This window comes from Onychostoma macrolepis, chromosome 14 (assembly GCF_012432095.1).
Source record: "Onychostoma macrolepis isolate SWU-2019 chromosome 14, ASM1243209v1, whole genome shotgun sequence".
NCBI lineage: Eukaryota > Metazoa > Chordata > Actinopteri > Cypriniformes > Cyprinidae > Onychostoma > Onychostoma macrolepis.
Genome location: NC_081168.1, coordinates 27,429,208 through 27,454,936, shown reverse-complemented (window position 1 = coordinate 27,454,936; position 25,729 = coordinate 27,429,208). Strand labels below are relative to the sequence as shown.

Below are 25,729 nucleotides of genomic sequence, written 5' to 3'. Positions count from 1 at the left end.
CATTCATTCTATGAATCGCACGTACGCATTTCTGAGAAACGATCGTAAGATCAAATTTAGGACGGTTTCTGCGCAACGTTTTATAAATGAGGCCCCAGATCTCACTCTGATTGAGCATCTATGGGATGTGCTGGACAAACATATTCGATCCATGGAGAACCCACCTTGCAACTTGCAAGACTTTAGTTCATTTTCAGAATGAAAATTTCCTGATTATTTACTCACCCCCATGTCATCCAAGATGTTCATGTCTTTCTTCAGTCGAAAAGAAATCAAGGTTTTTGAGGAAACCATCCAGGATTTTTCTCCATATAGTGGACTTGAAGAGTTGAAGGTCCAAATTGCAGTTTCAGTGCAGCTTCAAAGGACTTTACACGATCCCAGCCGAGGAATAAGGGTCTTGTCTAGCGAAACAATCGCTCATTTAAAAAATAAATAAATAAATGTATATACTTTTTAACCACAAATGCTTAACTTGCACTAACTCGACTTCACACATTACGTAACTAATCGTTACTAATCATTTTCTTCTCCAAGCTTAAAATCGTCCGACGTCATTGTTTTACCTGTTTTTGTAACGGGCATTTGGCTTTCTATGCATATTCGCTTTGTAAACACTGGGTTGGTACTTCGGCCTACGTTACGCGCAAACTTTCCAACGTGACTACGTAATGCGTGAAGTCGAGTATATACAAAAAGTATACACATTTTTATTTTTCATTTTTTTTTAGACAATGACCGATCGTTTCGCTAGATAAAACCCTTATTCCTCGGCTGGGATCATGTAGAGCCCTTTGAAGCTGCATTGAAACGGCAGTTTGGACCTACAACCCATTGGATCCCATTGGAGTCCACTATATAGAGAAAAATCCTGGAAAGTTTTCCTCAAAAACCTTAAAAATGTTGTGGCTGTTGTGGTGAATTGGAAATTTGTTATTTTCAAGGTTCTAATAATATTTTGTTACTTCAGGCAGTTGGTATAAAATTGGACAAATTTTATGGTATTCCAAATAAAGATACAAGTGGTTAAATTTGTAACAGCAGATATTGAGATGACTTTCAAAGAAAATGACACTCAACACATTTTCATACCTGGTGAACAAGAGCTTTATCATTTTATGATAATTATAAAATGATTTTAATGTTTCAATGTGACAAACATATATTTTTTAACATAAAAACAGGCCAGACTGTACAAGATTGTCCATACAGAGATAACTAATTATGACCGTTGTGTTATTTTTTTCAACAGCACATAAATATTTAACACTTGATATATGCTACATAGCTTACACTGCAGCTAAGGGAAGACAATGCTATGTATACTCGTATTTGGTTTAAAACATCTAGATAATGCCCAATTCAAAGCATTAAAACATTGCTTACAAATAAATTAACTATTTTAGAATCACTAAAGTTTTACAAGGTTTCCTCTTTTGGCTGGCTTTCTTAAAATAACAGGGGCAATGAATTTCAAAAAATGTTATGCTGAAGTAGCTAGCAGATGTCTGGGTTAAGTGCATTCCTGTATTCCCGCAGTCCTTTCAGCATCGACCTTTTACCATGAACATCACGGTAAACACATGCCCGGACAATGAGTTTCAGTCTATCGTTTGTTTTTGAAACTCTGACTCACTTCGGTAAATATTAAAGGGGAGCCATTACATGAGCAGTCAAAGGCATTTTACACAGTCTTCATTATAGTGGTCAAGCTTATGAAAATACAACTCCCCTTTCACATAAACGAAAAACAAAACAAAAAACAAGGCCATAGAGGAACTATGGGATTGCGGTACCTCGGGTTATTCAGAGCAGGCCCTGAAAATAAAAGCACAACGTTAATGAAACCACAAGGAACCCTTGCCAGTACGTACAATGCCAAAATCTCATCATATCTTTAGTTACGATATAACCAGAGCTCAAGGATATTTTCTTTTTCCATTTAAGATACAGTTAGAAAACTAGACTGAACCTACACCATTTCTTAAAGTTGAAACATGGTACACCATACCTGCAAAAACAACACGAACATAACGCTCTCATGCATTCAATCGGTCTTAAAAGATATAAACTGTTACAGGAAATAAACTGTAACTGGATCTCTCAATATCTGCAAACAATTTTCTTATGCATGCAAACGAACATTTCACTGAGATTTGGTGCTAATCCAAAAAATCCTTTTGGCCCCATCCACAAGATTAGTCAATGGGCTTATGAAAAAATCGTATTAAAATACCGTAGCATCAGTTCGTGGCTGAATCGCAGTTTGAAAGCAGATTGAAGAGACAATAAATTTGTGTCTTTTGTCCAATACAAATCTGCAAAAGTGTTTTCTCAGTCAGCAGTGTTTCTGTGAAACATTTGTCCATTTCAAAACAGACTCAAATATCGTCATTTGTTCGCTAGCCTTGCCCTTTTCCACCCCACTGTTCATAATGTCTTTATGCTTGCGGTATTCAGAGCGAGGGACTGGTTAGACTGCAACAACGTGGCTCAATTGTCTTTCCATTCTCTAGGTTCTGAGCAGAAATGTTTGTTTGAGGAAGCCCTTGCCCATTCTGGCCAGCACGCTGCCCTATTTTGGTGACAAAATGTTGGGTCAGAGACCGAAGAGATATGTGAAAAATGCACCAGACGACTGCAAGTATGAAGGCTAACATTGGTAGTGGATGTGTTGGTGCTGGTGAATTTTGCCGTCCACGTGCGAGTGAGTATGTGTGTGAATGTCTGAGTAGATCTTTGGGTAGACTTTGGGAGGCGCTTGGGCCAGCAGAAGCTGTTGTTGTTGTTGCTGCTGAGCCAAATACTCCTCATAAGTGACGGAGCCGATGCAGTCTTTATCGGCAGCCGCGAGCGCCCGGTCTCTGGGCGGCTGCCGGTGGCCGTTGGGTAAGGTCTGGGCTGAGATTATGGCTCCTGAGGAACAGTGCTTTCTCGACTGGCAAAACCAGAGCAGGACGGTGCCCAGAATGAAGACCACTCCTGCCGGGATGCCGATGATGACGGGCCAGGGAAGGCTGGGAGGCAGAACAGACGGGATCGGGGAGAATGGCGGCTTAGGGTCTGGATAAGGACAGAGATGAGAAAACCACAATATAAAGAACAACAAAACTGACAGTTTATTTGACATGGTTGAATTTCAGGAAGAGTATCAGATGAGACATTTAGGCTAGTAACGAATGTAAACATCTACATGCTAATCCAATATTTAGCACTTTATTTACCCTGCAGGACTGCATCGGTGTGCAAAGGTTAGCCAATAAAAACACAAATCATTTACATAATGTGCATTAGGACTGTAAATCAATTGAAAATTTACGTTTAAACTAAGTGACAGATTTCTGTGATTAATTGTAGTTATACCTAATATTTTAATATTGAATCAAAATAAAGGAAAAATATTTTCAAAAATATATTGAATAATAACATTATTAATAATATCAAATAATATTCATACATATAAATACTACTATATTATTGCTAATATAAAATAAAATACAATGTTCATTGTCTTTTAAACTAATAAAATCAAGGCCAGTATCGCCAATATGATACTGATAGTAACACCTCCATTAAATCAGCAATTATAGGCACTAATTCATCTGCTTTTTTTTTCTTTTCTAGCCCTAACATATATCTGTCTTACATTTATATACAGTATATATTTACACTACTGTTCTAAAGTGTAATAACAATACATGCTTCCTGAGCACCAAATCACCATATTAGAATGATTTCTGAATGGATCATGTGACACTGAAGACTGTAATGGCTGAGAGTAATGGCTGTGAAAATTCAGCTTTGCATCACAGGAATAAATTATACTATAAAATATATATTCAAATAGAAAACAGTTATCTTAAATTGTAATAATATTTCACAATATTTCTATATTTCAGAAAACATAAATGCAGCCTTGGTGGGATTTCTGTCAAAAAAAAAAAAAACTTACTCCAAAAATGTTATTCATAGTGCATGTTTGTTCATGCTTTTTTGCTACTGTAGGTACAGCATGAGAAATTACGATTGTTTTGGAACAAGAAATCTTGACTAAATAGCCTATTATAAGTGAACTTCAAGGAAACATTAAAATGCTACTAAAATACATCACAGAGAATAATACTGACCAGGAAGAACAGTAAGGAAGGCACTGCGGAAGCTGTAGCCCATGGTATTGGCCCCAAGGCAGATGTACATGCCAGCGTCCTCCTCCTTGGCTCGAGTGATAAGTAGCTTGTTCAAATACGAGCCGTCTGGTCGTGACCACACTTCACCCGTGGGCAAAACAACGAAGCGATGGTCTCCGACCTCAATGGTGGAGTTGTACTTGCTTTCACCTCCTGGTTCGACCCTCTTTAGCCACTGGATAACCGGCTTGACATCACTGCGTACTTTACATTGGAAAGATGTGGTGCCACCGTAGTCTACTGTAGTGTTTACTGGATGAGTTCCTGTCAAGATGGGCTTGGAATTTGTGCGCTCTGTAATGAAATAAGGACAATTTTATTTACTATGGCACAGATTGTTTTTCTATTTTGTGTCCAAAAATAACTTTTGCCTATTTTGAGTAAGGAAAAAAAATTCACATATGACTCTACTGAGAGCAAGATTAATGACTTTCTCCCTGTTAGGATGTGGTTGTAAAGTTAGCAAATACAGCCAATTGATTTGGAGCAGCAATAATAAATTAGATAAAATAAATTGGCTACTATTAAACTGTATAATATATATATATATATATATATATACAGTGCCCTACTAATATTGGCACCCTTGGTAAATATGAGCAATACATCTGCATTGTTTATCCTTTTGATGCACATCAGAACTATATTCTTAGGTTTTACTCCTTGTGATGGATGATTAAGGGAATTTGGCCTTTGTGTTCCTCACATTTATAATCCTGTGGAACAGGAAGTCATGGCTGGACAATTTCATGCTCCTAGTCACCCTGGTGTGCTAAAAAATTTAAATATGAATGGGAATATATTTCAGAGATATTTTACTCGTAAGAATTTCTAGGCGTGCCAATAATTGTGGCCAACATTCATTGGAGAAAAACAGTTTTACCCCAATTTCAATTGTTTTACTTCAATGATAAGTTAGAATTTTGTGAATTTTTTGAGTGAAAGATCAAAAGGATAAACAATGCAGATTTATTTTCACAGCCGCCTTTGCTCATATTTATCAAGGGTGCCAATATTAGTTGAGGGCACCCGTATATATATATATATATATATATATATAAATTGTAAGAACAATATAGAATTAAAATATCAATTCTTTATCATGCATACATAATAATAAGCCATTAACTGATTGAGACAGTTTGGCTGGTGCTGCAGTGTGTTAGTGCTGCTAATAATTATTAATTATTAATATGCTAATAATTAAATTATTTACTTGCTGTTGGGAAGGAATACTTTCGTTTCCCTTCTATTTCTATTCTGCATTTTCGTTGAGGTTTCGTTGTTTGATTGCACTTTCTGTTAATTATAATAATTTGCACCTCGGCTAAGAAGGAACCTGGATCATTTTCATTGCTCCTTGCAAGCGAAGTGTTAGTTTCGTCTTGAGTTATTTGCACAAGGCTATTGGCTGGGCCAATCAGAAGCCGCCACAGCTGTTTTCACTGTAGTATGTTAGGCTGTATTTATCAGAGGTCCGGCGCTGACGCGGAAGCATCAGCGGAAGCGTTCAACCTCCTCGTGTGAAGACCGGCGAGGGTAAAGACCATCGACTTTTCCTGCGCGACTTTAACCGAGCAACGACACCGGCGACACACTTAAGTATCTTTTCTTTTTCCCCTTCCCTTACACACTCTCCGTTTCTATCCTCTTTCCTGCCACCTCTATCATGTGTTTCCAAACTATTCGGTTCTCTCTCAACCACGCTCTAACGTCCCACGCAGACGGCAACGTAATCCTGCTAACCTGCGCCTTATCTCTACCTCCTTCACTACACCTCTTTCCTTCTCTGTGGGTCTCTGGAATTGTCAGTCAGCTGTCAACAAAGCTGACTTCATTTCTCTTTTCTTTAAAATCCACGCTCAGCATCTTGGGCTTGACTGAGACCTGGATTCGTCCAGAAGACTCAGCAACCCCAGCTGCTCTCTCTACTAATCTCTCTTTCTCTCACACCCCCCGGCAAGTTGGCCGGGGTGGAGGCACTGGTCTGCTCATTTCTAACAATTGGAAATACTCAACCCGCTCTTCCCTATGCAATTACAACTCATTTGAATCTCATGCCATTACTGTATCAGCTCGATAAAACTCCAGATTGTGGTCATTTACCGTCCCCTAGCCAAATTCTAGCCACCTTCCTAGAGGAGCTGGACGGGCTGCTGTCCTCTTCGTGGAGGATGGCACTCCACTCTAGTCTTTGGTGATTTCAACATTCACCTAGACAAGCCTTATGCTACAGACTTCCATTCGCTCCTAGCTTCGTTTGATCTCAAACGCCTTACCACTACTAGCACGCACAAATCAGGCAACCAACTTGACTTAATTTACACGCAATTGTACTGCAGATAACATTCTGGTACAACCGCTACATACTTGGACCATTTCTTCATTACATTTACATTACACTTTGCTTCTCCTGTGCCACCAACCCCTACCAGTTACTTTTAGACGAAACCTGCGCTCCCTTTCTCCTTCCCATCTCTCCTCTGTAGTATCCTCCTCTCTTCCTTCACCCACCCATTTCTCATCTCTGGATGTAAACGCAGCTACTGAGACTTTATGCTCTACCTTAACCTCTTGTCTAGACGACATTTGTCCTCTCTCCTCTAGGCCAGCACGGGCTGCTCCTTCCAACCCCTGGTTATCCGAGGTTCTTCGTGAACATCGGACTACACTCAGAGCGGCAGAGAGTATATGGCGCAAATCAAACGATCTGTCGGACCTCAGTAGGTACCAGTCTATGCTCACATCCTTCTCTGCTAAAGTCCACACTGCCAAATCCTCACATTTCCGCAACAAGATCGACAGCGCTCCAGACATGCGTAATCTCTTCAGAACATTTAATTCCTCCTCTGTCCCCTCCACCTCCTCCCACCACCTCTATTACAGCTGATGACTTTGCCACTTTCTTTACAGACAAAACTAGATCAATCAGTGGTCAGTTTTCACCTCCACGCACACAGGACCCTCACCCTACCACATCCACTGCTAAAACTCCCATCTTTTCTTTCTGTCCACTCACTGAAGCTGAAGTATCCAAGCTTCTCCTCTCCAACCATCCTACAACATGTCCTCTTGACCCAATCCCCTCACACCTTCTCCAAGCAATCTCACCCACACTCTTACCTGCACTCACACACATCATCAACACATCCCTACTCACAGGTAACTTCCCCATTGCGTTCAAGCAGGCTCGGGCAACCCCACTGCTCAAAAAACCTACATTAAACACCTCTCTCATAGAGAACTACAGACCTGTCTCTCTCCTTCCGTTCATAGCGAAAACACTTGAACGAGTTGTCTTCAACCAAGTCTCACTGTTTCTTTCACAGAACGACAAACTGGATGCTAAACAGTCAGGTTTCAGGAGGGGCCATTCAACTGAGACTGCGCTTCTCTCGGTCACTGAAGCCCTGCGAATTACAAAAGCCCATTCCAAATCATCAGTCCTCATTCTGCTGGACCTATCTGCCGCTTTTGACACTGTCAATCATCAGATACTCCTGTCCACCCTCTCATCACTGGGCATCTCTGGCATTCCACTTCGCTGGTTTGAATCCTATCTCACTGGTAGGTCTTTCAGGGTGGCCTGGGAGGTGAGGTATCCAAAGCACATCACACTGGTCACTGGGGTTCCTCAGGGATCAGTTCTTGGACCCTCCTCTTCTCCACATACACTACATCACTGGGTCCCATCATACAGGCACATGGATTCTCATACCATTGCTACGCTGATGACACACAGCTCTACCTCTCTTTTCAACCAGATGATCCAACGGTAGCTGCAAGGATCTCAGGTTGCCTGGCGGACATCTCGGCATGGATGAAAGAACATCACCTGCAGCTCAACCTGGCAAAGACTGAGCTTCTTGTCCTCCCTGCCACTCCGACTCTACAGCATGACTTCACGATCCAGTTAGGTTCATCAACAATAACCCCATCAACTTCGGTCAGAAATCTTGGTGTAATCTTTGATGATCAGCTGACCTTCAAAGACCACATTACAAAAACTGCTCGATCTTGCAGGTTTGCACTATATAACATCAGAAAGATCAGGCCCTTTCTGACAGAGCATGCTGCACAACTTCTTGTCCAGGCCCTTGTCATTTCTAGGCTGGACTATTGCAATGCTCTTCTGGCTGGACTTCCGTCTAACACAGTCAAACCTCTACAAATGATTCAGAATGCAGCGGCACGACTGGTCTTCAACGAGCCCAAAAGAGCCCATGTTACACCTCTCTTTATCTCCCTGCACTGGCTACCAATCACGGCTCGCATCAAGTTCAAGACACTGATGCTTGCATATAGAACAACCACTGGCTCAGCACCCGTTTACTTGCACTCTATTAACAAACTACATCCCTCCAGAAATCTGAGATCTGCTAGTGAGCGGCGCCTCGTGATACCATCACAGAGAGGCGCAAAATCACTCTCTAGATCATTCTCATTCACCATTCCTGGCTGGTGGAACGATCTTCCCACCTCTATCCGGAATGCTGGATCCCTGTCAATCTTCAAGCAACAACTGAAAACTCATCTCTTTCGACAGCACTTGACTTCATCCTAAACTTAAAAAAAAAAAAAAAAAAAATTATCTTTACTTATTCCTTCCTTTGGTAGTTTGTATTTATTTGAACAATACCTGAGACTTGGTGTTGCAAGCACTTCGTATGTCTGATTGCCTCTTCAAGATTAATCGCTCTATGTATTCCCCAATTGTAAGTCGCTTTGGATAAAAGCGTCTGCTAAATGACTAAATGTAAATGTAAATGTAATAAAGAACGCTAACGTTGTTTTTTAGGAATGATTGGGTCCTAAACTCTGACAGCATGCCAGACAGCTGTTAATCCCCATTTAACAGCATCCAGCAACGAGAGAAATAATGTTAAACTCTTGTTAAACTGTTGCTGCATGTTCATTCATTCAGTCTACACTATATAAGTCAATCATCAAAAGCTCCATCACATTCCAGGACAACATCAAAGAGACGAGGTGGATGACTCACGGATGACTTCCACTTTATAGGTGGCGTTGATCTCCCCGGCACGGTTGGACACATGGCACGTGTACTTGCCGCTGTGTTCAGGTGTAAGATTCTTCAGACTGAGAGTCCACTTCTTCTTCCGGCCTTCGCCCACCTCCTCGGGTGTCAGTGGCCTGCTGTCTTTCAGCCAGACGATGTCAGGTCTGGGGTTGCCGCTGGCGGTGCACTTGAGCCTTACTGAGCTCCCCACTGGCCGGGCGATCACACGCTTTCTCATTTTGGCCGGCTGCGTGAAGCGGGGCCGCACTACAAAGAAAGACAAAGGGAAAGAAAAGGTTAGACAGCTTTTTGAAATACAGTAACTTAAAACGTGATTGGAACAGTTTTCTCAGGTTTACAGCCTACTTTTATAAGGCATTTAGATGTGAATATGTAAAGCATGTTCGTGTCAAATGAAGGTGACTTGACTTGACATCACAGTAATGAGAATTTGGGGCAATGAGAATAGTGTCATGTTTAAAAAAAAAAAACACATGAAAACCATGATATATTTTAATGTTCTTAAAAATTACATTTTAGATTTTCCATTTCCATTTTATTTTGATTTTGGGGTGAAATATTAATTTATATTAGTTTATTAGTGAAATATCAGTTCTATGACATTTTTCCAATTTAGATTTAATTTTGAAGTCTGAAACTAAATTTTAAATAAAATGATCATGATTACTGCTTTTAAGAGCTTAAATAAATAAAAGGAGAAAGACGGAAGACTGATTCATTATCAGAATTTACACACCACCACTAACATTACAAAGAAAATAAACCATAAAAGAGCGGACATGAAGTTCTTGTGTGGGCAAATTTACTGAGCAAAGCACCACACCATGAATGCAATCAGACAAAGCAAACAGCAGCGCCTCTGTAGTTTCACTCTATAGTTCCCCGCTGACTGTTACTGCTCACAGCAGACTCTGAACAAACACCACAAAAGCAAATACAATAGTGAACTAAGCATCTCCCACCAGCAGCCATCATAACTGCTATGCAACACAAAGTACAAAAACAAGCAGGTCAGGCCCTCTTTGAACACCGCCGAGTTTAGCGGTGCTCTGATATCAAATCAGATGGCAGCTGTCAGAAGGGAATGGAATGCTTCCCCCCTCACACTTCACATAAATAGCCTGCTCTTTGGCTTGTCAAACGCAATTACCAAAGCAAACACTGGGCTCCAGAGGTAGGAGTGTGTGACTCCAGGGAGTAATGAGCCACAGGAAATATTGTGGGGACCGTCCAATCCCAGACCACAGGGCTACATGTCAGTATCTGGGAAGATTCAGCCACATGTGTGCCGGTTTGGAGATGGGGGTTTGATGGGGAAAATACAGGGGTGATGAACTGTGCGTGCTGTCCAAACCCTCTGTGACAGGCTCAGTTTCCATTGGCCACATGTTTTTCTATCGGGCCACACATCAAACGTAGATCACCAACACTCATCCAGCATACACTATGCTGTCATATTGTGTAAGACCATGGCGCTTTGAGTACTATACTATGAGTATTACATCAAAACATCAGTGCCACTACAAAAACGGCAGTGCTGCTATGCTACAAAAAATGGCACTGCTATTATACTACAGAAAAATGGCAGAGCTGTTATTCTAATGTCACTGCTAATGTACAACAAAATGACAGCACTGCTATGCCATAAATGTCACCACAAATTTACTACAACAAAACAGCAACGCTGCTATACTGCAACTAATTTCACCACTGCTATACTACAAAACACAAGCACCACTATGCTACAATAAACGTCACCGCTATTGTACTACAACAAAATGTCATCCTCACTACTATACACTACAGCTATCATTTATGTAATAAATTTAGTTGATTTAGATTATTTATTTAATTCATTATTTTATTAGATTTTTTCCCCTCCTATGTATTTGGTGTATTTTGGTGTATTATGAGTATGTTAAGTGTTGTATATGTGAAGCACCACGAAAGTCTGAATTAATTGCTCCAAGGGGATTAATAAAGCCCTAAACTAAACTAAAAAAAAATGTCTATACTACAACAAAACAGCAGCTCAACAATCTATTCTGCAACAAATTTCAAATCTACTATGCGACAACAAATGCCTTCACTACTATACCACGATAAAATGGCAGCACCGCTATGCTACAACTGTTATTACCACTACTACACTACAACAAAACGGCTGCGCTGCTATCTTACAATAAATATCACCGCATCTTAGGGGTATAACGGTACACAAATATGACGGTTCGGTATGTACCTCGGTTTTAACGTCACGGTTCAGTATGCTTTCGGGACAGCAGGGGGAAAAACTAAACTTTTTTTTTTTTTTAATTAACAGTGGTGTTTACTGAACAAGTTGCTCTTTCTTTAAATACATCCAGTTATAGTTTAAATTCTCTTCATGATAAAAATCTACCTCAGCTTATGCTTAAAACTATAGGGAGCCCTTTTCCATTATAAGGTTTCAACTAGGCCTAATAACTTAACTCAAACTTAAATTTAATTACTATTTATTTTTAAACAGATTATCAACACTCAACTTAAAAAACAAACAAACAAACAAAAAATTTTTATGCAAACATGTGAACTGCACATAATGCAGTTTTTAAATTAATTTCTAGGCTATTTGTTAAAATATATTCAATTACACATGGCTGCCATAGCATGTTTCATAACAGATTAATTTAAACATAGATTAAATAATTAAGACTAACAAGTTTAGTAAAATATAATGAGTATATGGTACATATACACTGATTGAGCAATTACATGAGGCATGAGATGTTCAGTTATGTTTATTCATGTTAAAACTAGTAGTACAGAGGAAGGAATGATCGCGTTCACTCGCGCTCCGCTCGGCACAAGTATGCGGCATGTCACGGCTCAGACGCGGGAACCGGAGCTGATCGCGGCCGCTCGAGTCAATGCTTGTGTTAGGTTTATACCAGCATGTTTCTGAACCATCCCAGAAGCGGCTCTCCAAGGCGTTTATACAGCGATCTGTCATGCCACATCAAAGACTGTCAAAACGCCATTTATTATTTGAATTTCCTGAAAAAACAACAACAAAAGAAAAACTGCGTACATACACATGCGTACCGAACCAAAAGACACGTACCGAAATGGTTCGGTACGAATACGTGTACCGTTACACCCCTAAACAGCAACACTGTTATCTGCAACAAATTTCACCACTACTAGGCCTATACTACAAAAAAGAAGCATCACTATTCTACAACAAAATGGCAGTGTTGTTATGCTAAAACAAATCAACACTACTATACTACATCGCTGCCATGCAATGCAAGCTGTTAAACTAATATCACCCCAACTATACCTCAACAAAACAGCACTGCTATGCTGCAACAAATTTCAAAACTACTATGCTACAACAAATGTCTCCACTACTATACTACAACCAGACGGCAGCTGGTTGTACCGCTATGCTATATTTAATATCTTAAGTTGTAGTTTTTTTATGTCCTTTAAATTCTAATACAATGTAAAACTACAAGTTGCATTTCATGAAAAGCAGCTTATGAAACATCTTGGCAGCTGCAGTGCATATTTTCAGTGACTTTCTGGGCAGCAATTATAAATACCAGGAATGAAGGAGATCAAAGGGGATCAGAGGACTGTAGCACCTTACCCAGTTTTCCCGTCAGGTCAGTGGAGTACTCGGTTTCACCAGTTGGTCTGGCACCTTCCCTCCCAGCACTGGAGTCATCTAGAGACAGAAAGAGAGAGAGAGAGGGAGAATGGAGTATTTACATATCAAAACAACCACATGCTCATCTGATAAGTATGAAAATTAACTCTGAGATTGCCACATATTTGTGTTCAACTGCATTATTATAATTCTTCGGCCAAATCACTGCAATCCTTCACCACTTAAACCAAAATGAACAACTGTCTCCTAAGACTAGTAAGCAAACATGATACTGTAGCTGAGAGCTTTCAAATACCAACACTGCATTTTAGGGATTGAGAGTGTCAGAATTAGGCCAGAAACACAGTTTACTCAAGTCCGCAACAGTAGATGTTGCCATTGCATTGCAAGCATGCGGCTTTGCTAGATACACTCTTGCATTACAAGGTTGGTAACAAACCTCAGGACTCAAGGGGGTGATAGAGTGTCCTTAAGATGTTTCTGTCATTAATCCGGATGTGTCGTTATTCAAGTTTACTAGCTTTATAGCTTGTTTATACAAGCCAAAAAGATTATTTTCAAACTGCTGACATTTCAAGGCACATCAACATGCAGAATTCATGTTCAAATTCAAAGAGTATGTTTTAGGCCTTACACAGAGTTTACAAATGTTTTTTTTCATACATTAACTAATAGGAAATAAAAGCCTTTTAAATGAACAATTAAAAAAGCAGCAACGATTCGGTTTATGCTTCATTTGTGCATTTGATGTAATTCACTAAGATCTTCACTCACAACTCAGCATTTATTGTGAAATACCGAACCTTCTAATCTGAGAAGATATGTTCAAAATTCAAGGCAAACATCTGAAGTCACGTGTGGTGAAGAGTGAAAACCATGGCTGGAAATCTGTGGCCCTTCTGCTCTAGTTACAGCCCCTGCTCATCCGTTCACCACATGACTGGCATTTTCAGGCCTGTCAGCTCTTTGAAGCTGTCGGCGGGGTGGTTTGATCTGAGAATGTACACAGTTTAACACTACTGCAGGAGAGGTTCCAGTTCGGGCAAAGGAAAACAGCTCATTGCTGGGCTAACAGCTTAATTACTATGGCTCATACCCTTCACTGAGCCCCTCAAGTATGGTCACTCTACACATAGCTCTTTTGTTCATGTCAGGCTCACGCTCATTGCAACCATCAAGCATACATTTTCATTGGCACCTTAACAGCGGTTTCAGAATTACCCCTAGGTTTCTCATTTTAACATCATTTATAAATGTAGCTTGTGTGTCAAAAAAAAAAAAACTCCAGAACTTTCTTAACATATATAGCACTCTGTGAGCTCATAAAACATGCACCATACTTCGAGACTTCAAACTGACTATAAAGGTGTGTGAGGAAAAACTGAGTATGATTCATGGAAAGTCAACAAATCTTGGAAGGATGAGGGTTGTCAGGTTTCTAATCCAAACAAACTCCTGTTTCCCTTTCATTAAGGCGAAGTGACACCACAGCGTGCCGCATTTCACACATCGACCATCTAGGTATGTTCATAATTTCGAACAAGCTCAATATGACTGAGATGTTTGCATAACCCTTCAATATGTTTGCTTTCATGTCTGCAGTGGAGACGGCAGTAGAAAACATGCCTTTTTCCGAAGGAAATCTGAGCACAGAGTTTCTGTTCCACTGGGTTTTCACCAGGTTTGTGGTCTTCTTCTTGTAATGTTCATTGGTGAGGTTGCGGACCAGGTACCCTCTTTTGCTCCCTGGCAAGGCTGGGATTTTCTGTAGATTTTGGCTAAGGCCACTGGTCCCTCGCTAAGAACGAAACGTCCAACTTGGCTGTGCCACGTCCGTCAGGGGCAGCAAAAACCCTCTGGCGTCCAAGATTTATTGCACTTGAATGTTCTGCTTATGACCTCCAGTGTTGTCAAATTGGTTACATCGATGAAGTTGAACAGTTGCCTCATGCTTTTCTGGAAGCAAAGCAACCACCTACGCTCAAAACAAACAGTGTTTCTGAACACAACATGCTAATTATGCTGTCATCCTTTACGTCTATGGTGAAGTCGGCTATGAAACTGGAGATGGTTTGGAGACAATCCTTGTGAGTGAAACCTCGATAGGAGAGACAATATGGGGCTCTAGCTGTTAGCTGTTACCTTGGCTTTGATTTACTGAATTCCAGCACTGGCTTATGGAAACCATTACCAACTCTACTGCTACACAGCTCTATATTAACAGCCAGCTCTAAACTGTGAAAATTTATGGGCCGTGGTCACAGCAGAGACATTACTACATTACTGACTACAGACTAACCCGAGAATGAATAACACTAAGAAGTTGACAGATTAACTGCCTGCCGAGCATATTTATGTTTGATCGCACCAATGTATCTTTTGGCCACTGCATATTTGGGAATAGAAGAACCATGCTTGTAGATATTTCACAATACGAAAAACTGTGACCTGGCCCAAATGTCGCTGTTTTTATATGAGTGAACCTTTTGAATTCCGTCAACATTAGCTCAACGTGAATTATTTCATCTGAATGTAGATGGCTGTATGATGGTCACAGCATTTACACAAGAACACTTAAAGTCAGCATGAAATCAAAATTCAATCTATTTACTTAATACACATACAATGGTTTATTTTGTTATTTTGAATGTCTTTGTAATCCTGTTCTACTTGGAAACATGTAAGTGCAGGCTGTAAAATTAATTGTGAACATCCTTATATATATGTAAGGTGTCATTTGTTAACAGTAGTTAATGTATTAACTAACATGAACGAACAATGATCGACACATTCATTACAGTATTTATTCATCTTTGTTAATGTTAGTTAATAAAAATACAGTCGTTCATTGTTAGTTCGTTAATTCACAGTGCATTTACTAATGTTAACAAGTACAACTTGTGATTTTAATAATGCATTAGTAAATGCTGAAATTAACATTAACTAAGATTAATAAATGCTGTAGAAGTATTGTTCAATCTTAGTTCATGCTAACTAATGTTAACTAATGAAATGTATTGTAAAGTGTTACTATATATATATATATATATATACAGTATATATATATATATATATATATAAAGATGTTCACAACTAATTGAATATATTATATACTGTATATATCAGAAGTTGACGTTATGGAGCAAATTTAATTTTTTGATTTGACCTCTAAAAACTATTATTTGAATTTATTGGTCACATATAGCTATTCTAAAATGTTGTAAAAAATTATATAACAGCATATGGAGTGTTTCCAGAAGGTACAAAGGACTGTTGAGATCATTCACAAATTTGCTCCAGCGGCTCCAGCGTTGACCTGCTCCATAACGTCAACTACTGAGTCAGCCTGATCACCTACAGTCATTCCTGCTTTGGCACAAGCCCTAACAATCCCACTCCTGAATCCGTTCTTCAGCTGTGGAGACCCAGGCAGATTTAGAGAGGCCTTCTTTCCTGGAGCTGAGGACTGACCCTGCATTAAGTGTTTCCGTTTTTCTTTTAAGGATTACCGGAGCAGAGCAGAAGGAAGAGTGAAGACTCTAGCTGAGACTGTGTCGACCCTCAGGGCATTTATGAATGCCAGCTGAATTCACATTACGAATGGAAAGAGTCAAGGAAGACCTGGCTAGTGTCCTACCTGGGCAATACGTGGTATTAAATATATAATTGAAATAATAATATCAAAACAACCTCTGTTCATAAAACCTTCTTCTGTGGTGTGGAAACAGTGGTGTTACAAAATTGCACTTAAACCCTAAAATTACATTTTGAAAAAGTTTTGTGTGTGTGTTAGAGAGAGTGTTTGAGGAAAGATGAAATTTGAACTGCCTTTGAAATTTACATTTTCTACTTCAAACAAAACTGTAAGGAGTGTAATTTTTTTCTTGAAAATGTAACTCAAGTCTCCTGTTTCAAACACTTTAGTCAAGTACAAATTTCCCCAAAATAACAAGCATATTATTGAAGTTTAATTACTCCAGAACTTTACACCCGTTTAAAAACAACAAGAAAACTGTGGAACTGTCATGAGTAGTTCATACACTGTCCAACATACTTTGGCATTATACATGATTCTTTGCATTTAAAGCATTAAGGTTGTGCAAACACTGAAGTAGAACAATATGAAAGAAAAACCAACAGTTCAAAAGCGGTTTATGAAAGAATGTTTGGGAACTAAAGTCTGAACTAACAAATCTTCCACACTTTCCACATTAAAGGGCCCGGACCCCAAATACAGTCCCATTCCCATGATTGCCTCACAATGTCAAGAGCAAACTGAAACCTCCATTTCTGTGTGTGTCAAGATGTACATCTTTGTTCAAACTCTAAATGTGTGCAAAGCTCTAGAGCGGCTTGTAACAACAGAGGGCTTGATGGCATACGATTGGTGGGCTCAGTAGTAATTGTGGCCACCTGTGATAGAATAAAGAGAAACCTGCCTTACAGTCTGTGTTGTGGGGTGGGAGAGCACACAGAGCTCAAAAAGGTGCTCGTGCCAATTCCTGTCCTCGCTAAAAAATTGATTGTGAAGATTAACTTAAAATGGACTAATAACCAAAACCAATCTCTAAAATGTGTTATTTTAATCAAGGTTTGTGTAAAAATGTCTAAACGTCAAAGTCAAGATGCACATGATAAAAATTAAAAACCACCTCTGGTTCAACCATTTTTGAAATAGAATGTCAAGTGCACTGCATTGTTGCATACAGTATTCCAGCTTTAAATCTCTTCTACTTGCATCTGAATAAACTTTTTTTTTGGGGGGAAAAAAAGCATTAAATGTTGATTGTGATCTATGCTTTCATTGTATCTGTAGTAATTGATTCACTCTTTGCCAGCCTTAGCACGCCGCACCAGTTGGACAGCACATTCCCCTCGTGTCTGCATTCAGCGTCTGCATTATATCATGTTCACACTTCATTTATATGTCACGAAATATGAAAGCCGAAGAATTTCCAGCTTTCTACCGGCATGGATGGACTGCTGATCTCAAACTATGTGGGATCGTCACGGCATGAGCTGTAGGAGGACTAGCTAAGACAACCCTACGCCCACAGCACGGCCCATTCAAAGAAGCATTCATTGTGTTACTTCTTACAGAACAAGCTTTTAGAAACAAGAAAGCCTCCACTGTGGCATGCTGGGAGAGATAAAGACGTCCCATCTCGAGTCTAAAGCTCTGGTGTTTGTACACTAATTTAGCGGGGGAACTAAAAGTACTTAAGAAACTTTAGAAGACGGCTGTGTAACTCAAAAACACATCTATAAAACATCCCTTTGAAATGACAGGGGCAAGCTGGCATCCATTCTCCACAGTGCCAGGTTGAAAGCAGCTTAATGGCTTCTCTCCATGCTGAGCTGTCAAGACGAAAACAAGTTTGTATGGACGATGCTGAAGAAGATTCGCGGTACGTTTGCAGGGGGTTGGCACAGGATCCCGCTTCCACTGTCCACCATCGGCGTCCCAGCTGCCTGCCTGTAACTCTAGCAAACATCAAGGACAGGACGGAGCTTTCCCGAATTAACATATCTCACATATTGATCGTGCGGTGCTCTCTTTGAAACCGACACCTCCTCCCCTGCACTTTGAACTGGCCTCGGTTCTGCCCAAATTATTTCGGGAAAAAAAAGGCCCTTAAAGGAGCGAGGCTTGGAGCGTCAGTTACTCGCCAGCTAAATTAAAATCAAGTAAACAGGAAACTGAGCACACTCTAGAAGATGCTTGGAAACAAGATGCATTTCACTGATAAAGCAAGGAAAAAATTGAAAAGCACAAGGTTGTTTTATCTGTTTCCAGGAAAATGGCTAAATCTGCTCTTACTAGTAATACTATGCTATACAGGCCCGAGGTACAAAGAAGTTTTGGAATCGCATTGGGTAAATCACTCCACCTCCTGATTTAATTTCATCTAATTCATAAGGCACTCGTGTTTGCAGCCTCTTTGAAAGCAAGATCAATTGTGTGAATACATTTATGCCTCCAATAAACAAATTGAAGTAAATGTGCAAACTTTAAAATGCTGTTTAAAAATGCCAGAAATAGTATTGCTTGATGTTGTCAGTCAACACATACTTTCAGTGTTAGACTGCAGCAACACCTCCTCACCTTTGAGGCTGTCAGGAGGAGTTGACAGATAAAGATATGGTGCCAAAACTGTTGAGTTTCTCCCTATCAACAACACATGACCAGAGCCTTTATTCAACCCCTCTTCTCTCTCAGACTTGTACTGTGAGTTCCAGTGCACATTACATTTAGAGTGAACATAATATAGTGAAGGGTGTAAGACCACATCAAAGCACACCTTCAAAAAAAAAAAAAGGGAAATATTGGCAGCACTGGCTTCATTCCACGAATGGTAAATTTAACTACACAAGTCTCTTTTTGCTAACACATTTAAGGAATCCTTTGAATAAATTGTCGGTGTGTTGGTTATGGACTCAAAACAAAAAACAGTGTGAAAAACTACTTTTCATCCAAACTTAATTACGGTCATCCATCAAACGTACTGCAGGCATCAGTTTCAGGTTGCTAACCTCAGTGACGGGTTTGATTGATTTAAATGTTTAAATATGACTTTTAACCAGATTTTTGAAGATGTATCAACATTTGCAATGAGAGTAAAAGTACTTAATGCCATTTGAATATGGCATTATTCAAAGGCTCAAGATTTGGCTGCTTAGCATAACGTTTTTTAGTTAGTTAAACTTTATTGTCCAGACTTTGCTCAAAGACACCCTGAAAATAAAGTGTAACCCACAAACACATAATTGTTCAAAAGATTTATGGTACAAATCTGTTTATATATTGATTTACTTGGTGTCCTATAATACTGACCAGATGGTAATAATTCAAAGGCATAATTAATCTTTACTTATAACAACTCATTTTCTGTAAACTGCCATGCCAATTGATCTATTGAATTTTGGTTGGATCCCACAATTTTACTTGCCATCCTTATAATACTGTTTACTTTTACTTCATTTGCAGATGCTAATCATCCAAACCAAGCCATTGTTTTATACCTTAAAATCTCAACTATGCTGATGTAAACTCTTTGCAAAACACCTTAACAAGAACAGCCCCTAATTTCCCGTAAAGCCTGTTTACCAAGATTCTTTTTTGAAGGCTTTTAAAAGTGTGAAATGGTCTTTTTGTTTCAATATTTTTTTCCATGTCAGCTCAGGATAGTCACTAGTGAGGGATTTGGCACTGTGTGCCAGTAGACATTTACGAATTGTCATGACTTTATTTTCCTGCAGCTCCAGAGTGAGTCACGTGACATTTATGGCACAGGTGATTGGCTCAAATTATGCTGGCAGCAGTACTTAACGCCCAAGAGCACAGATGACAGATTTAATACAGCATCTTTGCCTTGTGCCAGGTAAGAGGAATTAATAGGTTAAATGCAAAGAGGAGTACATAACAGTATGTAGCTAATTACTATATTTACACCAGAAAATATTTGGCTATTATGATAGTAACATTTTTCCACCTGTTGCACAGAAACAGCTAATACAGTTGAAACAAGTACTTTACAGGAACAGCAATGCAAAGTAACAAGACGCTACAAAGAGTCTTCAAGTTCTACTTCACGATCAAAGCAAAAGCATCATTATGATATTTCTAAAGGGACAAAAATACAATGAACAAAACAAAACCAAAAAGCAGGGCACTCCAGTGGAAGAGTGGAACAAACACAACAAAAGATTGCAAAGACTTCAAAGGGACTCATCTACAGACCCTGTATCCGCTCCTCAAACACATCTAAACTAATTGGTGCATCTTTTCTCTCTGACCTCACTCTACTTGTTTCATTTCTTACAGGTTGCACGACTACGGAGGCGAGGCCCGGCATTCAGTGACCGGACTTACAAAAGCCTACAGGCAGACGAATAAAGGCTACGTCTAATGAGAGAGGATTCTTCCACTACACTAGCTACCAACCACAGAGGAAAGAAAAAGCTATTATGGATCTTTAAAAGAGTGGAAACTCTGGATAGGTGTGCAGACACAGGGCTCAAAAGGAGTGAGGCACCTCCCTCTGTGACAGACCTTTGGTTCCTTCTCTGGGAACAATGGAGGAACAAGCTTAATCCAGCCAGCTTATAATGAGCTATAAGCTTTCTTTTCACAGCAAAAATGTCCTCTCTTACTTTGGTGCTAATCAGGGACAAATGCCCGGTCCTTTTCAGGTCTGCCGAACCTCATTCCTTTACTGCCGCATTTTCAAGTGTCCTAGGTTGAAGATGAGATGGTTTTGAGATTCCTGAGAATTGTTGGGCTTTGCCTCGACGTATAGAAGCTCTATGTTCAAGAGGCCCCATTCACAAGTCACTTTCCATTTGCACAAGAACGATGGAGATTTTGCAACTGTGCAATCGGGACAGTAAAGCAGGAATGAAGTTGGAGTTGCTTTCAATGCTAAAACTGCCCAAAACAGGTTTTTTGGTTGTAGTGTTGGGGCGCTAGTGTGGCCGTTTCGGCACTTAAACGCCTCCGCGGGCTGCAGTGGACCAGAACAACAGCCCAGGAAAAACAACAAAGAGCTCAAACCCCATTCACACTGTGAAAGGACTAGCATCCAGCCGATGAGGCATGTAGCGAACAGGCTTTCTTCTTTCCCTCCACCGCACAAGAAGCGAGAGAAGGTGTATGAGGAATCTATTAAAGCAAAATGACACGTAATCGGCTTATGAAGCAATGCAAAATGAAGTATTCTGGGGCCTAAACCTCACAGTACAGTTCAACTCCTAGTGGTGCATCCAGATAACTCCAGGGGGTTACAAAAAGCCGGCCATTACAGCGATGAGGGATCTACAAAGCACAACAAATTAATAGGCCCTCTAACAGGAAGCTTTATTCCAAACAGCACGACAAGAAACATCAAACAACCCAAAACAGGCATTTCAAATGTTTTGTTTTTACACTTACAAAACTTAATTTGCCTTACACGTGTTCAGTTCTTATTTATTTAGTGCTTGGGATGTAAATATTTGTTTTGACAGTGATTCAAACTGATTATTTACTGATTCTCTACAGTATGATCAGGATTCAGTCCCATTTGCTACAGATATTCTGGAAAGATTCAACATTATTTCCAAAAAGTACTTTAGATATAACTGTAACCGGAGAAACAATTTGCATATATAATACTGACTAAAAACAAACAAAAAAGGCTTTACATTCACAGTTTTAAAATTTGAACTTTGGATAAGAAATTAAATGTACATTATTTATTCAATACAAATGTAAAGATTAATATCATGTCAGCAAAGTATCAAACAGATTTGAATTAAAAAAAAAATGCCTGTCATATATAGGGAAATAATGAGTGTATTTCAAATAAGCAGGGTCAAATAATTAACTATATATTAATGATGTGTAACATGCAATGAACAAATAATCATCACTAGTCAAAGCACGTTTCTGGGTATATTCTCCAAAATATCCTATAATAAGTCACAATTTGGGAGGAAACACTACAAGTAAATCTTGGCAGTGTAAACTTTCTTTATTTAAAGTACATTAATTTTGCATTTGCCACATTTGTAGTGAAATAGTATAACTGCTATAGTTATCGTAATCAATGATTCATTTCTGCAACTGATGCACTGAATTTTTATTACTGAATTACTACATCATAGAAGCACCATTTAGTACTAAATGATTTGAGAACAATATATTCAGCATGTTTTTAAATCGTGTCAAAACGTTGCAAAACTCATCTGACTCATCATTATTTATTAGTCATCCAAGGGTTCCTCTTCATCTGAGATTCCTCATCTATGACTCCTTCTCTCTTATGTGACTCATATATCTGAGGCACGTCCCATGAATTCTCAACCCTGCAGATCGGAATGCACCTCCTCTTTCTTTCTGTTTCTGGTGTCTGTCTTCCACAGAAGGTGAAGTGATGCAGAACGCCCGTGCAAGCTGGATGGAGGCCCCGTTAGACTTGCCTGCCTTTGCAGGACTTTCATAAACATGGGGGAGTGAAATGTAATTCCAGGCCTCGTGCATTCAACCGGCCTGACTGCTTCAAAGTTTTGTTTGTGTTTTTCCTTTTGGCTTCCTCTTTGAGCGTCTCCCTCCACCAGTGCCTTTGAAACCCAAACTCACCCCCACCTGTAACGGGACAGGCGCCATGTTTTCATAATCGTATGTTTAAAATGCCATCTTTATTTCCTGAGCCCTATTTCCGGAGGAATTGTTCACAAACAATGAGAAGGAGGAGGATTTGCTTGACTTGCGGTGCGGCTGTGACTATAAAGAAAGTTGAGGGTTACACCAACAAATTTATCTCACTTTGAAAGAAAAACTGACGCAAAGCCAATTATTGTGGATAAGTATGTAGCAGTGTTTTATACAAGGTTCTTTTGTGGGCAAATTCAAGATAATCTCTTCCTCTTTTTTATTTGTATTTTTTTGGGGGTGGGGGTGATTTGAAAGGCCACTAATGTTTGGTTATGATAAACACATCCTATAAACCACGAACAAAGAAAGAGATGTTTTGTATCACATTGTAAAAAAACAGACTTGTAACTCAATCTGTATCTTTGTTGTAAATTCACAGACTTGAAATTTGAACAGCAGATTTTTCATTCCTCTATGTTTTCATAAGCCACTATTTTTCATTCTCTCTCTTCTTTGAACCATGACTGCCATTACAACAAAGCCTGTTTTTCATCTTGAAGAAAACAGCATTGGGGACGTATAAGGGAATGTGCGGCTTCAACTCCACTCCAGCTGCTCTTCTGAGGGCTTGATCCACCTTGTTTTGCCATGCATGTCACTTGGACGGGTCATGGTGCCAGTGGTCACATGACTATTCAGGTTTAGCGGAGTACAAGAAAACTTTGGTTTAGAACAGGGTTTCCCAAATAGGGTTTGAGAGGAAACTGCAGAAAACCATGATTATGTGAATATATTGTTAAATTACTGAAATATCAACTTCGTTCTCACAGGGTACTAACAGGGGTAAATTTTACACCTAAGGGGTTTGGCAGACAAAAAAAATTTTGGGAAAAACATCTGAGAACCCCTGGTATAGGAGCCACATGAAAGAAGGCAGGGGCGATCCATCTTTCCATAGCACTCCTCATTTCAATTACACCCGGTTCCCCCATGAAATAACAGATATATACCGTAACGGCAGACTTCTGGAAGTAAAACCTCCATTCAAAATCTCCATAGAGAAATTGATTTTTTGTGATAATATTTCAACCCCAGAACTAGCACGAGCTGGAACATTGTAAAGTGATTGTGTGTGCTTCTGTATAAGCTAACCGAATTGTATGATTTCAAAAATACAAGAAAATAATGTTTAAATGCCAAATTCTTTGAAGTACTATACTGTCAAACTAATTACGGGACAGGGAATGTTAAAGCATAAATACAAACAAACAATCTAAAAAAAATACTATCTCCCTCTGACAAGAAATCATATTAAAAAGATTCATCAGATCTAGTATCTAGTAAGGCTTTATGGGATGAGAAGTTCATTAATTCCCTCACTAATCCTTTATATTTTTTAATATTCAAGTACTGTTTTGCTTCGATTGACTTGTTGTAATGTATATAATTTTGGAGATCTTTGGTTTGATTTAACCAAAGGTTTTTTTAATTTAATCATTTGACATACAGTACAACCCTTTATTGAAAAATATTTTGAAATACCAAGAAAATGAATGGAAAAACACTCTCTGAAACACTCTCAGCAATCCCTTGGCCATAATTCACACATAACATCCTTATAAGATGGACATTCAGTCTTTGCTGTTATTTTACAATTTGGAAGCAGTACCATAAAAAAAAATCATATATCAGTCAAACCAGTAAATCAAATTCTTCCGAAAAGTAACTGAGACTTAAGATATTACTGAAGTGTCACACAAATCTAATCTGGGAGATACCTGCTGCTGAGAACTATAACACAGCTACGTTCTTTGAGACGGGTGTTTGAGGATGAGACACGGATTTCACAATTAAACTGATGAAACCAGATACATGCCTTCTGGATCTTTGAATTTCATTGCATATTTAATAAGTTCCTTCAGATGGACTCTATGAAGGATGCTATCAGATCTGTTTTCTTTAATTTATCCTCAAGACAGCTGTGGAATCTGACACTTCCGTCATGATTTATGGATGGAGAACACAGATTACAGTGCAAGTGGTGGCTCACTGACTACACAGCTCAGAAAGCAGTTTCTTTTAAAACGTCATCTTATTTACTTTGAAATAATGCACAAAAATACATATTTTAATATATATATGTATTATAATTACTTTAATTTGGCCGATTTAATGTATTGTTGATGAATAAAAGTATTCATTTATTTTTTAAAAACCCCAAATCTTTAAAACATACCTTTCAATCTTTAAACAAATCATCAATGTTGGGCACGTTGCTAACGTGACTTTGAAAGATTTACAATGCTTTAAAGGTTTTTTTTCTGTTCAGAATGTACACCAAAGAAAAAGCAAAAAATACCAGGAATAATCATTTGTTCTTTTCTTCTTGGAAAGACCATTTTAAGCTTCTGGAATTTACTGGAAAACAGCAAAAGAATGGCGGCCTTGATAACTCCACCTTGGAAAATTTCAACTTTTTTCCCCTCCTGAGATGCAGGTATATGATGCCACATGAACATGCCATCAGCGACATGAAAAATTATTCTCTACTGATAAAATACACCTGCAAAATAAATGCCAGCACTGCCATCTTGTTTATTCTTATGTCTTTCATTTGAATTGTCCATATTTTGGTGGTTCAGACAACAGAATGCTTTATGGTCTGAAGTCTTGAGATAACCAGATCAGACTTTCAATGGAACGACGCAGAC

At 39.1% G+C, this 25,729-nt stretch overlaps 1 protein-coding gene across 1 annotated transcript in view; it reads right to left on the bottom strand.

Annotated features, from left to right (window-relative positions):
• Positions 1 to 1,002: 1,002 nt before the first annotated feature.
• fgfrl1a (fibroblast growth factor receptor like 1a) overlaps positions 1,003 to 25,729 on the bottom strand; it is a 54,533-nt gene continuing 29,806 nt past the window's right edge. The window contains exons 4-7 of the mRNA XM_058797877.1: positions 12,863 to 12,940; positions 9,190 to 9,474; positions 4,128 to 4,481; positions 1,003 to 3,063 (exon numbers count right to left, since the gene is read on the bottom strand). Of these exons, the coding sequence (XP_058653860.1) occupies positions 2,654 to 3,063; positions 4,128 to 4,481; positions 9,190 to 9,474; positions 12,863 to 12,940 (1,127 nt within the window). The 3' untranslated portion in view covers positions 1,003 to 2,653. The remainder of the gene's footprint in view (positions 3,064 to 4,127; positions 4,482 to 9,189; positions 9,475 to 12,862; positions 12,941 to 25,729) is intronic.